Genomic DNA, 16,599 nt, shown 5'->3' with positions numbered 1-16,599 from the left:
GAGAGTGCATAGGGGTTGAAAACATGGCGTTGTGGCAGTAGCAGTGATAGGTATGGTGATAGGCAGTGAGAAGGGGGAGCAGATAGAGTATAGATAGTAGATTAGGTTGGGGGAAGGGCAATGACAAGGTGTTAGGTGGCAAGGTCTGGAAATGAGGTTGCTAACATGGGTGGGGCTGGCAAAGTTGTCAGAGCAGGGTGTGGTTTGGTGACAGGCATGGCATTAGGTTGGAGGGCTGAGAGGTCTGGCATGTTAATGGAGAAGGTAAGAGAGCTTCCAATAGACTTTGTACAGTGATGGTGGTGGTGGGGAAGGCTGTTGAAGTGATGTAGTAAGGAAGATGGGTCAGAGAAGGATCAGAGATAGGGTCCGGTGTGATCGGGGTGGGGTTTAAGTATTATGGAGTCTAAAATCATAGGGGAGTAATATCTAAACTTTCTGCTTATGCTGAAAGAATGTAAAACAACTGATAGAAAAGAAGTCATTAAAGTGGAACTATAAGCATAAAATAAAATATATATATAAAAAAATATATAAAATATATAGTATAATGCAGCTTCACATAGTACTAACCCAGCCAATTTTTTTGAGCTAATCCTTTTCATCACATATTTTTATTATCTGTTAATCATGTCAGGATTACTAAATGACAGCCCATTCTGAAACCAAATTGCATACATTTTTTATAAACCAACTCTAATGCAAACAATTAAATGTGGATTTAAGATTTCCATGGAAAGAAAAAGGTAATACTGTGTCCCCCCACCCTAGGGCTGTCAAATGTAATCTGATGATGACAAATTGCCAACCTAAATGTTCCACAGAAACTGACACTTTTGATAAAATTTCACTTTGGTAAATTTTCTGCTTGCCCATTCTGTTTTTCCTGCCAACCTCTACTGTGTCCAATAGTAACATTGAGGTCCTTGGTAAGAACTGGTTTGTGAATAGGCTTTAGCACAGTGTTTTCCTTTACCCAAAAAAGCATTTAGCAGCACAGAATGATAAGTAATACCCTTTTTATTGGGTCATCAATATTTCAAACTTAATTTTTTTGTTATTTTGATCATTTAATGTGAGATTAATAATAACAATCATTACCATGTCTCAAAGTCCTCCAAAAAAGTACCAAACTGGGATGAAAAAAAAAATATGGGTGCAAACTAGAAACCATTATGTATCACAAGACTACTCATATGCACAAGATGTGAAGGGCCCACATGGGCACTCTACTTCAATCTGTATGGACAAATATTACATAGGATATCTTGTGGATGGAATTATTTGTACATCTTTGTTCTCTAAACAGCTTTGTCTCTTTAGCCAGGACTGTTGACCCTATTTTAATGCACAAGAAGGGATTATCACCTAAAGTCTTTGAGCCCAACCTACCACCCAGCCAAATGTGAGCCTCAGGCCAGTGCAGTCAGTAGTTGAAGTATCAATTTGTAAAGGGGGCATTAATAACACTAATCACTAGCAGTTTCATGGCACATGTCCCATGTCACTGACCTTTTCCTACAGCATGACTTCAGTGTGAAACCAAAAATTTTTTATGTGGCAATTAAAGGTAACAGGCCGATTTCGTCTCTATACCTTTTTCTACACAGACATACATATGGGCAAAGGAAGCCTTTAAAGTAGTACACAGTTACAAAGAAATATGTCTCAATACGAGTCTCGTATATCACCAATTTACCCCATCACAGAAAACATTGTGTCCCCACAAACACAAGTTAGTCCAACAATAATACAAACTGCAATTCATTTGCTTCAACAGGGAAAAAAAATAATTCTGACACCTGATATGTATGTTTAAAATGCAGAAAACCCTATATAATGTATTCAGGGAACCATCATGTATTGTTAGAAATGTTTAGTAAGAACCAGATTCAATGAGAAATTTTACATTTTGATAGCTTTTCAAATATGCATTTTCATCATCATATGCATGTTGCATATCAACTGTGCAATCTAGATCTACAAACAACTATAGAGTACAAAGACCTGCCCCAACAAATGAAATCAAATGAAAGGACAACTAAGTGTTACCTTTACTGTAGGGTACTGCCACTTTACCTTTTTTATCTAGAGAGAGATAAAACAAGCCACTAACTTCTGTAGTTGCAGGTACTGTGGAGCAATTCATCCTCAAGGTTCACAGCAAAAGTACCACAGTTGTTAAATTCATTCCCTCAGCAGCCCATCTAACCTTTCTACTTCAGTTTTGTCCATTGTTGTAAATGACTGAATTGTTTTTTAAAGGGTTCATGTCTAGATTGAATCAGGCCATAAGAAAGGAAAGCCTTACAGGTAAAGGCACTCTATGCTTCTGGGTAAGTGATGGTGTAGGAGTGTCAAATGCTAATATCTTGAGACAAGTTATTCCAAATGTGTTTTTCTATTCTTAAGTAGTCATCCAAATTTTAACATATCAAAACATACCCGGCATAGATAGTTTCTCAGCATTTTGGCACTCCTACTTATTCACTTACCCAGGCGCACTTTCTTGTACTATATAAACTAATGTTAGATTTAAAAAAAGGTGGCAGCATTTGTATTTGTAGATGATATGTCACTGTCCTAAACCAGACCAAATAAAATAATGGATTTTACAAAATACACAATACATAGCAAGCTTGATACAGCCAAAACTTTCTTTTTAGTTTTGGATAAAGTAGGAAGGGTCAGACCTTCTTTTTGGGGAAAAGTTACTTTGTCTATCATTCACCTGTATAGATTTTTTTAGTTCCTGTGAACACATTAATCATTACCTTTTAAACAGCTAAACATATTTTGGATTGTTTGAAGAACAAAACTATACAAAATGAGAAGGTAAAACCATACCTGTTGTCTGTTTTTGGGCATATATGGTAGCATTGTAGAGACATGGAACATGAGTTCATAGTCCTTATATGTGGTATAAAGGGAATGTGTTCCTGTAGAGTCAGCTATAGAAAAAAAAATCATTAAATCAGAGTTGTAATTTATGTAATGTTACATGTAAAATACATTTCTGCAGTATTACTTTTTTATTTCTTTTAAAATTTCATTGTGACCTCCAAACAGCTAAATACAAAAAAGGAAAGAAATTATCTGATAAGGAATTGTATTGCTCTCTACATAGTTTTGAAATTTACACAGCTTTATAACATAAAACTCCCTCTGATATTTTCTTAGCTGCAGCTTATTTAACTCTACAGAGAAGCTCAGTGAACATTTACGATCAATTGTCCCTCACATGCTCCTCTTCCCAGACACTGCAGCTCACAATGGGAAGGTTCCAGCAATATAGATATATATAGAAATAGTGCTCTCAATTCAAAACTCTGTGGTGTGGCAAATTGCTGACTAACAAGATAAAGACAATGCTGACAACCATGTACTATGCAACATCTGCAACACTGCAGAACCGTAGCCATACCATGAAAGGAAGGTTCATTAGAACAGCGGTCGCCAACCAGTGCTCTTCCGCTAGAAAATTTTGGTGGTCTGCGGCTCTGGCCGGTGCGCCCCCAAACAGGGTCAGGAGAAGGGCCCTGGGCGCTTAGCCAGCCAGAGCCGTGGACCATGTCCCCTGTACTGATCGCAAACTCAGAGAGTGGGCTGGTTGTTTCTCTGGACACAACCCACCCACTCCTTAATCGCAGGTCTGAGCCTGAGAGTAGACAGGATCTGCCATCATGTCACTCAGGGGGAAGTTTCTTCCCCTTTGAGTGACACATTGCTCCGGCACATGCGTGGTGAGGCATTTACAGAGTTACTGTACAACATAAAAAAAAAAAACAATTTATCCAACCTCCTTACAGGTCAATTAGACTTCTTAGGGCTCATTGATACTATATATTGGCTTCGGGGCTTTACCAGAGCAGGTTATGGGGAACAGCAATGTTAATTTTTAACTGTACATCTGCTAAGTGTCAGTCCAGTAAAAATAGTTTTAGTAGATGCTGGAGGGCTAAACCACCTGACAATTTCTTTTTATTTCAACAGGACCCTGCTGGTGAGATCTGTGCACTTGTGTTTCAAAGCCTGCACAGCTGCTGTAGCAATTATATGGATCCCCACTCCCTCTGTTGTATTATTTATTTATTGTATATTATAGAGAATACAACAGGATGTACTTAAGCATACAAACGGGGAAAGGAATCCCCAACCGCCCAAGGTGGACTTTTCATGTACACTATATATATATATATATATATATATATATATTTATTCATATTCACTACAGTGATTTAAGAAGAACTAGATGTTTAAGTAGCCATTTAAGAAGAGTAGAAATGGTTTACAATACTCACTCTTAATATCCAGTTGTGCTCGGTATTTATTAAATCCCTTTAAACGCACACGTTGTCCTAGGAGGTCAAGAAATTCCTCAAAAGCCGGCGCTGCAGTTTCATTATTATACATCTCCTCTTCTGTACCCTGTCCTGCTTTGCAATACAGGATGCCAACTTTGTGTTGGGAGCTCAGCTAAAACAAAAAAAAATTATTTTCAGGTTTGGCCATGTATTTTGCACTCAAAACAAAACCAAAAAATAATAAATAATCTTTAAAGTTATACTGTTCTAAAGTATATACTCCTATAATCATTTTCTAAGTCATCTATAGTCATTTACTGAAAATGACTATAGGCTCAGTAAAAAAAGGGTGAGGTGAGGCAAATCAGAGAGATGCTAGACCTGATTTGATAAACGTTATATTACCTCTTGTAATCCCTTCACAAAGGTTTTAGCTTTGTTGACAATCCCAGCAGCTGCAAAGATTTTCCAATGGAAACAGCTTTTGTTTTAAAACAGCACCATACTATATGCACAGCAGCCCTGACAGAAAGTTAGTTGGTCCATCAGATAAAACTGGTGATCATAACCCTACAGTTTGAAGCCAAACTTTTAGTTATGCATATAGCAGGAAAGTATTGGAACTGCTGGGTTTTTATTACTGTTGGTGCCCTTGCTGGGGAAATGCATAATCTCTGTCCTTCCACTTTAGAGTGCTTTTCTCTTAATTCCTCTTTTGTCTGTAGGATAGGAAATAAAGGGAGAAGAAGATACAACAACCTACTTCAAAGTTAAAAGAAAATATATATTAAAATAAAAATATATAAAACCCATTCATGTTGTAGGGAGCTGTAACTAATCAAATGTTCCCTGAGTTATATATATATATTTCATACTTTTGTGCAAATGTGCCCAGGATCAGGACGTTAGGGTGATGGTTGGTGAATCTTCCCTTAAGTTGGACTTTTTTTTTTAGTTTCTATCAACTGGATGTTTGTGATGAACTACAGTAAAGTCCATGGGAGATGAATAATCCATTTAAGGGACAGAATGTTCTTAGGGTAAAAACATTCATCCAAATGTCAAGTTCTGCCAGAAAATAAAGGTTGAACAACGACAAATATTCTTTCACATATGTTCATAAATGATGAAAAATATGTTCAAAATGCAATGGGACTTTCATTGATTGGTTTGGTAAGGTTGCACTGCACATGTCAAGTGTTATCATTTGTTCATATATTGAACAATTATAAATTATCTCCAGTTCTTGAGTTGCTATTTAACTGTATGGTTTTTAAGAGTCTGATCCAGCATCCTACAGGGTCTGTTATCCATTAACACAAATGTTTTATTTATTTATACAAGGCACAGGTTTTCATAAAGCACTTGCTAATTGTTTTTTGTAAAATAGGCTTTTTAAAGCTCATACATTTTGAGCCTCCACCACTAAAATTATGCAAAAAGCACTAAACCGGACATTTTCACAGTTAATGTCCTACAGGAAACGACATCATGTGAATATAAGGTAATTATGTATTATTATTTTCGCACTGACTATGTTTTATCCCTATCTTCCATATATTCTGTTATTCAGCTTGTGCTTAGCTGTATTAGAAACTAATGTACGTACGGAGATAACCACTGCTGGTATAATCAAATTGCTGGCCAATTAGGCTGAACTCAGTACTAAATAATCTCTGCCTAGGGCCAGAAATTTAGCAGTTTCACACTAAATAATATATGAAAGAGTGTTTGATGATGTTGTTAAGAAGTTGCAAGAGTAATTGAGAGTTGCCTACGCTTTAATAAGATGAAAGGCATACTGTTCAAAATATCTTAGGGATTATTCCTGTTGCATATAGATGTACAATTAACGCTATCATAACCAGATCTGACTAGCAAATATAGGATAGAATACCTTTTTTGGATTGATTTTCTTAGGATTTTTTTTGTCATTCTTCTAGGAAAAAACACTTTATAGTAGGTCCATGTTCCTAACAAACTTAGGGATGTACTGACTTTTACAAGACAGGATACATTTACCATATACAATGACTCATTCTTTCATAACAGTTGCTCATTCTTATACTGCTGCCTATATGCAGGTCAGCATGTGTTACTATATTACTGCTTGGGATAGATTATGAACAATGATAAAGGCAAACAACAGGCACTTCATTCCAAAAAAACAAAAGGCATTATTATTAAGTTCTTATCTAAAAACGGGATGTTAATGGAAAAACTTAAGGGTTAACAGATGGTTAGGCCCTATGGCTACTACTATATGAAGAACGTATAAAGCCTAAAGAGAAGACTAATGAGGCTGTCTATTGCTGCAAATGGACATACACAGTGAGAGTTTGCTGGCTGTAACCATATGTAGGAAGCTTTAGTTATTTGCTTTTAGTAAAAGGGACCAGGAAGCCCTTAACCCCCCTTTTGCCCATCCTATGGTACCTATCTTTCAATGAAAATATTCTTTAGACCCTCTTTTACTTCAGTTGTTTGTGTGTGTTGAACCTTTTCTTCTTTTTTGTTTTTTACTCAAATGCGGCACAAGTAATTTTAATGAGGGAAAAGGGAGAACAGGTTAGTAAAAGGGAAATTTAATTTGTAAAGGGGCTGTAAAAACAGTATTCTCTTGTAGTCTCATGTAAAATGTCTCCACTCTATGACTGTCCCCTGATGCATGTCATCAGGAGTTTTCAACAACGTTGAACAGGGAACATGGGGGGGGATCAGTCCCTGGGTTTAACCTTTAACCCTTATTTTTCCAGTTGACCACTCTTTCCTCCATATTTCAGGTTTCAATTGTAAATTCTAAACCTTTCCACCTATTCCCCCACCACAGCAAGCAAGTGGTGGTCTAGTAGGAGGTATAAAATAGATAAACAAGAGTCTTGTAGCAATAATAATAACCATCACAATAATGTATATTATGACATAACTGCTAGTAATTTCTCTATAACCGCAATGCAAACATAATTAAACTGCGGTTTGTTTGTTTTGCAGAACTACAAATATCTGTTTTTACCTGTGAAAAGAAACAAAGTATGACTAAACAGATGCTAGATACTCCCTACAGAAGTAGAGAAAAAAAAATCAGCGTCTTTTAAAACTACTAAATAGAACAGCCTCAGCTGCTGTGCTACCTGCTGTAAACATTAGAAGACAACCACTGTACAAAACACTGTATAGAACAGAAAGGCTACGTTTAAGGGCTATGCTAACACCCCTAAACTGCTTCCTCAAATGAGATGCAAAGTATAGCTTCTCACCAGTGAAGTCCCATAGGTAATAGTTAGAGGTGGCAGTGAGAGGTTTAGTAACTGTTGCCTGCTCTTAAATGGGCAAAAACCGGTTCTCAAGGAACTTGTTGCAGCAGTGAGGGCTGCCAAGGTGCCAGTTCTGAAAAGCTGCATGCGAAGGACTGTTAGTCATAGCAGATGATCTAAAATCTTGTACACATTGGAACCACTTGAACTAAAATAAAGAGGGGACATTGAGAGGTGACTTGTCTCCCTAATAGGATGTGTTGGAAATCACATGGTGTGCTACAGCTTTAAAATTAACATTTAGAAAGGCACAGACCAAAAATTTAAAGATATACTTGCAAATCTAGAGCAAATATTCCATATTCTATAGAACTTTTATAAAATGCCTAGCATGGATTCTTAGCTAAAAATATGATAGCATTGTGATTTAAGATTACCTTAAAAGACATTGGGCCTGATTTATTAAAGCTCCCAAAGGCTGGAGAGGATTTACTTTCATCAGTTTACCTGGGAGATCCAGCAAACCTGGATTTCTTCACAGCCATTTGCTATTTCCTAGCAAATGTTTTGAATCCTGGACCAGATCCATTCCAGGTTTGCAGGATCACTCAGCTTCACTGATGAACGTGTATCCTCTCCAGCCATGGGGAGCCTTAAAAAAATCAGGCCTATTGTGAGGAATTGACAAGGTGATGGGTAAAATAGTCATTTAGCAAATTAGTAAAACTAGTTGTATTTTTTAGTTTTCTGTTATGCAGTCAACAACAAAAAAAGATCACAGAATACAAAGATCAATCTGGTATTTTTGATTTGACTGTTATACCAAACACATAATTATAACCAAGACATACCCCTTGTTCGTCTAGTTTGAGCAGCTGCTCTGGGACCTTTGGGGAGTTCAGAGCTTGTCGAAGGCACTGCACATTAAGCTCCGGTATGACATATTCAAGGACTTCTTTGTGAGGAAGGCCACGTGCTGAACCATGCCTCGCTGTTGATGGCACTGTATCTTCTAAAACTGCCCCCCGGAGAGTTGTAAGCTGCAAAGATGATGGAACGTATAAAGTAAAAATGTTAGTACTGGGAATCAATTAAATCTCATAAATACCACAGTTGTCAGATTGAACTGGCCTAAATTTGGCCTAAACATGAAAGGTATTCATTTCTAAATATTACATGGCTCCAGCCAACACATGATACAGTTTAACAAGTTTAGAGGTGCATTTTGAAATACAATATAAAATTCTATTTAATAATCATCTATATAGGTCATGTAACACTCCACCTTGCTTGTGCCATTGTATCTAAGTAACATGAGCTACCATGACTTTTGTCTATTTGTAACCTATCAGCAGAAAACATATAAAACTACAGCTACATATTTACTTACCATGTGTATCTCAATGACAATTTATTTTGTATGATAAAATAGATATTGCAGGGTCTTAACTTCCTCTTTCACATGCACAAGTTAAAAGGAACAACTCCCCAGCCATAGTTTTTACAGGTGCACCCACAAATGGTAGCTTTCCCCTCAGCTTTCTCCCACTTTCAGGTGACAACCATGAAACAATATATTTACCGTGTCATTTTACCCAGTAACAATAGTCACCAAGTCAAATAGAAAAAGTGGATTTTCCCCCCTTGGGGGCATAGACAGCTATACAGCAAAGACAGCAAATAACTTTTCAATGCTCTATCTATAATTTAAAAAAGTTTGGGCTTTAGATACACATGATCTATTCAATTTAATTATAGCCTTTCAGACAGAAAACAAAAGCCGAAGACAAATCTTAACCAAGGATAACACGCCAAACATACAATAACATTTTTATAAGCTAAAGCCTTTAGGCATAATATGAACATATTCATATTAACATTTGTAAAGCAATTTTTTTCCCACAGGACTTGTCTATGTTCACACATCTCCAGGGGTAGATCTGTCCGTAGTCTACAGGGTTGGAAGATTCATAGGGTAAGAGCTGAATAAAAGTCTCTAGTTCCTATGTTTTTTAGGTGGAATCTAATAAAAGAAACCAAATCAGGAGATAATAGCCCTTGGCTATTTAGCTGATTTAGACAAAGCGTTCAGCATACATGCAACGTGTCCAGAATATTGCAGAACCTCCCCCAACTCTGGTAGTGTTCCTGTTCACCTGTTGCCTGATTAAGTGTTTCCTAATCCTGTCTGCTGTTTCCCTCTGCTGTTCCTGTGTCTCCTTGAATTCTTTTGTTTTCAGTGACCTCGATGTCCCCCGTGCCTCCAGTCACCTGTGTGTCCTGTGTTCATGTGTCTTTGGTGACCTCCATGTCAGCAGTGCCTATTTCTGGTATTTAACCCGTGGCTTTGTTTCTGGTCTTGCATGTTTGCTGCTTGCTTTGACCCCAACTTTCTTGACTATTCTCTTGTCTGCTGATTCAGTACTGAACATTGTTCTGCCCACCCGATGTGCCCAAGGACTGCAACCTGACAACAGTCTGCATCGCAGCATCCTCACCTCTGGAGAAAACCAGGCTGTTGCTAAGATTCTGCATCTTGGCCCTTCTTAGGGCTCACACCACCATTGAGCAAGAAATAGTGCCTCCTACTGGTTCCGTCTCTCCATTCATGACATCAGGGGAGGCATTTTGTATAGGGTGCCAACAAACCACACACACAAAAAAAAAAAAAAACAATATTGTAGTACGGCACACAACAAGACACAGATGTTCACACCTGTGCAATGGGTTAGCACCACATGTGTTGGGGTGATCTGGCAGGATGCGTTGGGGTGTCATTTAAAAATGATGGATTTGCATAATGCATTGCTTAATGCACAGTGGACTATCAGTAACCACAGTGCATGGGTGAAGCCAGTCACATTTTCTGCAAGATTTTCTGCTAATTTTATAAAATATTACAATTCCAAAAATATTTATTTATTAGCTACAAAGCATAAACTATAATTACAGCTTTTAGATTTAGTAAGAACTTTAAAAGTAATATTGTAGTTAAGTTTAGGGTCCACTCAATTTTGAAAATTGTCATAGCAGATATACTGAAGCTTTCAACGAAGACATGCATTAGAATTCCAATATAATAATAAAACTTGACAGTATGCCCTCTGCCCTGTAAAAACACTGCAAATGTAAAAATCTCCTTTTCATATTGGAAAAATATGTAACCAGCAAATCAAAAAGTACAATCTTTTAATTTTATCGCGAAATTCACAGAGGTTGTCAGGTTTACGTTCATGTTTTGACCTGAAAAAGACTTAATTACAGCTATGATTAATACCCTGTCCGATCAAACCAGCCATTTAAGGTGAAATCTAAGGTGAGTGACCGAAAAAAACAAAAAGATTTTGAGATATGATGATCTTGATTTGCTGGTAAACTTCTCCAACATTTAAACAATGTTAATAAATTAAAAAATGTAATTACGCAGTCTTATAATATGAATAATAATAGGGTATATATATATATTTTAATATATATATAATTTTAATAAATTTTATTTATTATATATATATATAATTTTAATAAATTTTATTAACAAAGTATATATACCATATGCAAGGGTTGTTAAAGGGTTGTCAAATATGCAATATTTTCTTTAATTCTAAAATAGATGGATCGTGGAATACTAAATTGTAATGAATCAGGAATTTAAATTTAATTTAGTGAAAGTATGATATGTGTGATATAAATCACACTCAAAGATTTGCATCTGGCCTGCAGTTTTTGTTTGGTCAGTGTGTGGTTTATACTTACTTGATGTTTATGCTCCTCCAAATCCAGCCAATAATGGCCGCTGAAAAAGTCTACCTAACACTGAAAAGGCAATTGCCAAGGTCTTTGTCTTGATGTCAGGCCCCAGTAACAAAGTGAAATTGATTGGTTAATTTAAAAAGCAGCCCACATAACAGTAAGGGTCACAGAAAATGTTTTTCTGGTCAATTAAGGTAACAAGAGTCCAAAAGTTCACATTAAAGTGAGAAAGCCCTTAGTGTTTGGATTATAAATGTTCAGTTTTATTATTCCCATGCTGACAGTCCATGGTTTTCTAAAAATGGATGTTTGAAATGGATAAACCACTAAAAGGTAAACAGAATAGCAGCAGACCTAGGCAGGTAGGGTGTTTGTATAAAAGTTGACTACCTTTTGCAATAAAAAATAATACATTTTCAACATATTAAACTTTATAAAGGAGCATACAATGTAATACCAAGTTAAAGTTGAAATCCTTCAAAAAATACTCTTGCTGCAGAGCACTATAAGAGTTAATGCTCCTCTAGATCTAGCAGGAACTTAGGAAGCACTTTAGTTACCTTACCCCTCTTTTACCGGGGACCCAGTGCACTCATCTTTCCTTCAGCTGCCTCAGACTATGGACTGTCCCTTGGCATCCTCAGTTGCAGTGAAAGGCTACTCACTTCACTGGACAATAACTCTTTTTACATGCAAACAGCAAGAAATCAGTTGTATGGAGGAGGCGCCAGCAGGAGCAAGAGATGAGGTAGGTATAAGGGGTTCCTTTGTTACCCCAATTAATGTCACAAAAACAGTTACTATGGTATATTAGTTTTTTTATGGAATATATCAGATGGTACAAAAAGCTATATATGTCGATTTAATAAGTGTATTTACTGAGCACTTAGTTAGTTTGCCTTTAGTTAAAGATCAGTCCAGTCTTTCAACAATTTATGTGTGGATAATTACTTTCCCATTTAATTAAGTGTAATATATTAGAACCTATGTTTCATAATGAAAGAAGCAAGTTTAATTGGGTCTTTATCCTTGATTAGCGAAGCAATACTGTGCTAATTTGCAATAATACGAGGAGGTGCTGAGAAGTTCCTGGCTTTGCCCCCTTTCAGGTGAAGTGAATGAGTGAGGGAGCATATGACAGCCTAATGTCTTAAGCTACGTACACACTTCCAATTATTATCGTTGGAAAACGAACGACGAACGATCCTGCACGATATCTACGAACGATCGTATAGCACCGATCCTGCACATAGAGATAACGACACGATCGTTCGTAGATATTGTACACACAATAGATACGATCGTTTGAGTGATAGAGGAACTATGTGCACGACAGGAAAGTGAACGAACGTTCGTTCATTACGCATGCTCACCCCATGGACGATCAACGAACGACCGTACACACAAACGATGTTCAACGATCGTCGTCCAATCCGATCCGCCGGTCCGGTCGTTCGTTTCCAACGACTTTCCTCGTTCGTCTGCGTCGTTGGTTACTTTTTTACGAACGATTTTTTGCCCAATCGATCGTTCGTCGTTCGTTTTGAACGATAAAAAGTGGAAGTGTGTACGCACCTTTAGTATGTAACTGTGCAAATATCAGGTCTTTGCTTTTCCTAAAACTGTTTTTCCTTTTAATGAGAAGCTGTGATGGCAGAGGCACAAGCAAGTTTCACGTTGTTGGAGTTACGGGCCGTCATGAAGTTTTTGATTCTCCAGGGAAAGTCATCAAAGGACATTTACACTGAGATGTCACAAACACTGGGGGGGGGGGAAGTGTCCTTCCTACAGCACTGTCAGAACCTGGATATCTCGTTTTAAGACTGGGCATTTCACCGTTGAAGATGAGCCCCGCAGTGGGCGGCCCCCAAACTCAACTGATCCAGCAACCTGCGATGCTGTCTGTGAGCTGATTATTGAGGACCGGCGAATATCCGATTAAAAAAAAAAAAAACAACCCAGATACTTGACATCTCACAGGAATGAAGCATCAAGAGCCGTTTTGGTCCATTTTGAAGCTGCACAGGACGTTTTGGCTGGGTTAGTGACTGAGGATGAAACCTGGCTCCACTTCTATGATCCTGAAACCAAGGAACAGTCAAAGGGATGGCCCCACAGTGGGTCACCGCAGCCGAAGAAATTCTGAACCTAAAAAACGGCCAAAAAAATTATGGCGTCCGTTTTCTGGGACAAAGACGGTATTCTGTTTCTGGACTACCTACAACAGGGCTCTAGTATTACCGGATAGTATTATGCTAACCTCCTGGACCAGCTGAAGGAGGCAATTAAGACGAAACGCCATGGAAATTTGACCAAAAAGATCCTTTTTTTGCAGGACAATGCACATGCGCACACGTCCAACGCTGTGGCTGCTAAATTGAACACCCTGGGTTTCCAATTGGTCCACCATCCCCCTACTCACCTGACCTGGCCCCTTCAGACTATTATCTGTTCCCAAATTTGAGGAAACACCTGAAGGGGCAACATTTTGAGGACATTTCTGATGTCAAAGATGCTGCTGAGAGCTGGTTTGCGGCCCAACCAAAGGACTTTTATTTGAACGGTCTAGAAAAGCTGCAACTAAGCTGTACCAAGTGCATCTGTCTCAGGGGGGATATGTTGAATAAATATGTTATTTCATAACTCTGGCTCTCTTCTTTCTTGGCAAAGCCAGGTGATGAACGTGTTTGAGAGAAAGAAGAGAAGGAAGATGGTGGGTAGGTGAGTCACATGGGTTTAGTTACACTTTAAAGAAAGCTTTTTCTTGTAATCTGATAATATTCTAAATATATAGGTGGATGTAACACAGACAGTTAGGTGCTTTGAAGCAGCAAAAATAGATGCCTCCAGTATTTTTTTTTTCAAGTGCAACACCCTTTTCTTTTCAAAAAAATGGGTGGAGCACCACCCCTTTAAGTCTTAATGGGACCGCAGAGCCTCCCAGGATACCTACGTCACACATCCTGGGAGGCTCTGGCTGCTCCTTTTTTTTCTTCCTAGGGGAAAGAGATCGGCTCTCTTTTTTTATCCCCTTCACAGTGGCTATTTCACCTGATCTTGCATGGTGCAGTTCTATAAGCCGCACAAAATGCTCATTTATGTTTTCAAACTCTAAGATAGGCCGCTCCCATCTTATTGGCTGCGGTGCTACTAAATTTACCAATCTGAAGTAAATACTGTAGTAATAAGTAAGTAGAAGTAAAAAAAATCTATGTAATTTGTCACGCCCCTGGAGGCCTTTGCAACACTATAGTGACATCATACCCTAGTTAAGCGAGAACAATCAAATTAATAACATTTAGCACTTACCCATACCCTGCCGCAACCCAAGTCCTACGCTGCAGATTTTAAGCTCCAGGACAAAAGAAAACGGGAATCGTGCAGCTGGAAGCCACTTAGATGAAGTAGATGAAAAGCAAGTGAGAAAATGGCACAAAGATGAGGAAGCTTTGCACAAATTCTGCCACATAGGCATGCAAGGCGTACAAGGGCAGCAAAATGGCCAAGTTTGGAGAAGCGACTTTAAGAATGGATTCTTGTGCAGAGTGAGAACAATCGGGTAGTTTCAACATTGGCCATTAAAATGAAGGCATGAGGAATGGCGACTGAAATGACAATTAATAACTTCAGAGGGGGTCATAATTGGATTTCTCGCTTTTTGAAATGAAAATGGTCTATCTATCCGAGCCAGTAGGACAGAGACTGCCAGACGACTGGGAGAAGAAAATTGACAGTTTTAGAGAGCAGCAAGAAAAGGAAGGAAATCGAGACACTGAAACTAACACCTGATGATGTTATCAACATGGATGAGGTCCCAATGCAGATGAACATTCCATCAACACACACTGTTGATACGGTTGGTAAAAAGATCATATCAGTAAGGTACCACAGGTCATAAGTGGACAAGTTTTACAGTTGTTCTAGCTTGCACTGCAAGTGGCAAAAAGCTGAAGCCAATCGTGATTTTTAAGAGGGTGACAATGCCACGGGAAAAACTACCCAAGGGTATTGAGGTCTCAGTGAATAAGAAGGGCTGGATGAATGAAGACATTATGGTAGAATGGGTGGACAAATGCTACAGAAGGCGGCCTGGAGCCGGATTTTTTAACAATAAGAAGCCCTTGCCAATTTTTGACTCTGTGTCTGCTCACCTGATGGATAGTGTTCAGAAGGCAGTGAACAAGGTTGGTGGTCACATGGCTGTATTACTTGGCAGGCTTACATGCAAACTGCAGCCACTTGATATTGCTGTCAATCATGCAATTAAGTGCCTTGTAAAGATTGAGTGGGAAAAATGGATGGCAGATGGTGAGCATACATTCACTCTGGTCTGGTCAGCAGCGACTTGCAACATACAGTCAAGCATGCAAATGGGTATTTCGGCATGGAACAACCTGAAACCAGAAAGCATACATAACAGTTTTTGCAAAGCCGAAATACTTCCTTCACCTACAAGCCTAACAGCTGCACAAGCAACATCTGCAATATCTGAGAGTGATACCGACGATAAAGGCGTATCCGACATTAGCAACAGCAATGCAGCACAGGTCTCAATAGAGTTGTTCAGTGATGATGATGACGTTTATGGATCTGATTTTAAAGAAAGGTAAGCTGTACTGCAGTACCCCCAACCTCCAGTCTTTCAAACGAAAATAAAATCTCATATTTTCCCAGCCAACAATAAACTTTTGTTCCTTTTTATTTCTGTTAAATTTTTTTTTTCTAGCTTGAATTATATACCGCACTAGCAAAGGCCTGTAATAGTTACATTTTTACATTGCGGCAACGAACCTGAAATAGACAAAAGTGAGGAATGTGAAGAAGAGGCTGGATGCAGCAGCGCCAATTAAGTGAAAGAACGTCATCACTGATCTATCTTTGCTTTGTGTTGTTTTTCGAACTGGTCATTACTGCAGTAAAAAGTAATACAATAACAATTTAAACTCAACTATCGGTTTTGGGTATGTTGTCTTTTTGTGCACTGAATTATACTTTTAACAAATGAGTTTTCATGTTTTTAGATGGGCCGTCCCATTTAAGCAAGCCGCATCCAATTGCAGGTTTGTAAAATTGATGTATAAGCCGTGACCTATCGCTGGAGAAATACGGTAAATGTAGAAGGTGTGGGAAATCTAGCATTGTCATGGGGGACATGTAACAATCTGAAGAAAAAGAAAAAAAAACAGTATCTCTCTACACAAAACTATTAGCTCAGTCAAACAGCTCCAACAAACACTAACAATATTGTTGTTGTGTAATCACTCCTTTATAGAAATGAGTTTGGATAAATG

At 38.2% G+C, this 16,599-nt stretch overlaps 1 protein-coding gene across 1 annotated transcript in view; it reads right to left on the bottom strand.

Annotated features, from left to right (window-relative positions):
- Positions 1-16,599, bottom strand: part of SIPA1L2 (signal induced proliferation associated 1 like 2) — a 124,605-nt gene that overhangs the window by 53,448 nt on the left and 54,558 nt on the right. Inside the window, exons 4-6 of the mRNA XM_072410258.1 lie at positions 8,410-8,598; positions 4,302-4,476; positions 2,848-2,951 (exon numbers count right to left, since the gene is read on the bottom strand). Coding sequence (XP_072266359.1) covers positions 2,848-2,951; positions 4,302-4,476; positions 8,410-8,598 — 468 coding nt within the window. The remainder of the gene's footprint in view (positions 1-2,847; positions 2,952-4,301; positions 4,477-8,409; positions 8,599-16,599) is intronic.

The sequence above is a fragment of the Pyxicephalus adspersus genome, chromosome 4 (assembly GCF_032062135.1).
Source record: "Pyxicephalus adspersus chromosome 4, UCB_Pads_2.0, whole genome shotgun sequence".
NCBI classification, from domain to species: Eukaryota; Metazoa; Chordata; class Amphibia; order Anura; family Pyxicephalidae; genus Pyxicephalus; species Pyxicephalus adspersus.
Note: the sequence above shows the minus strand (reverse complement) of the source record. Positions and strands in the feature narration are given on the sequence as shown.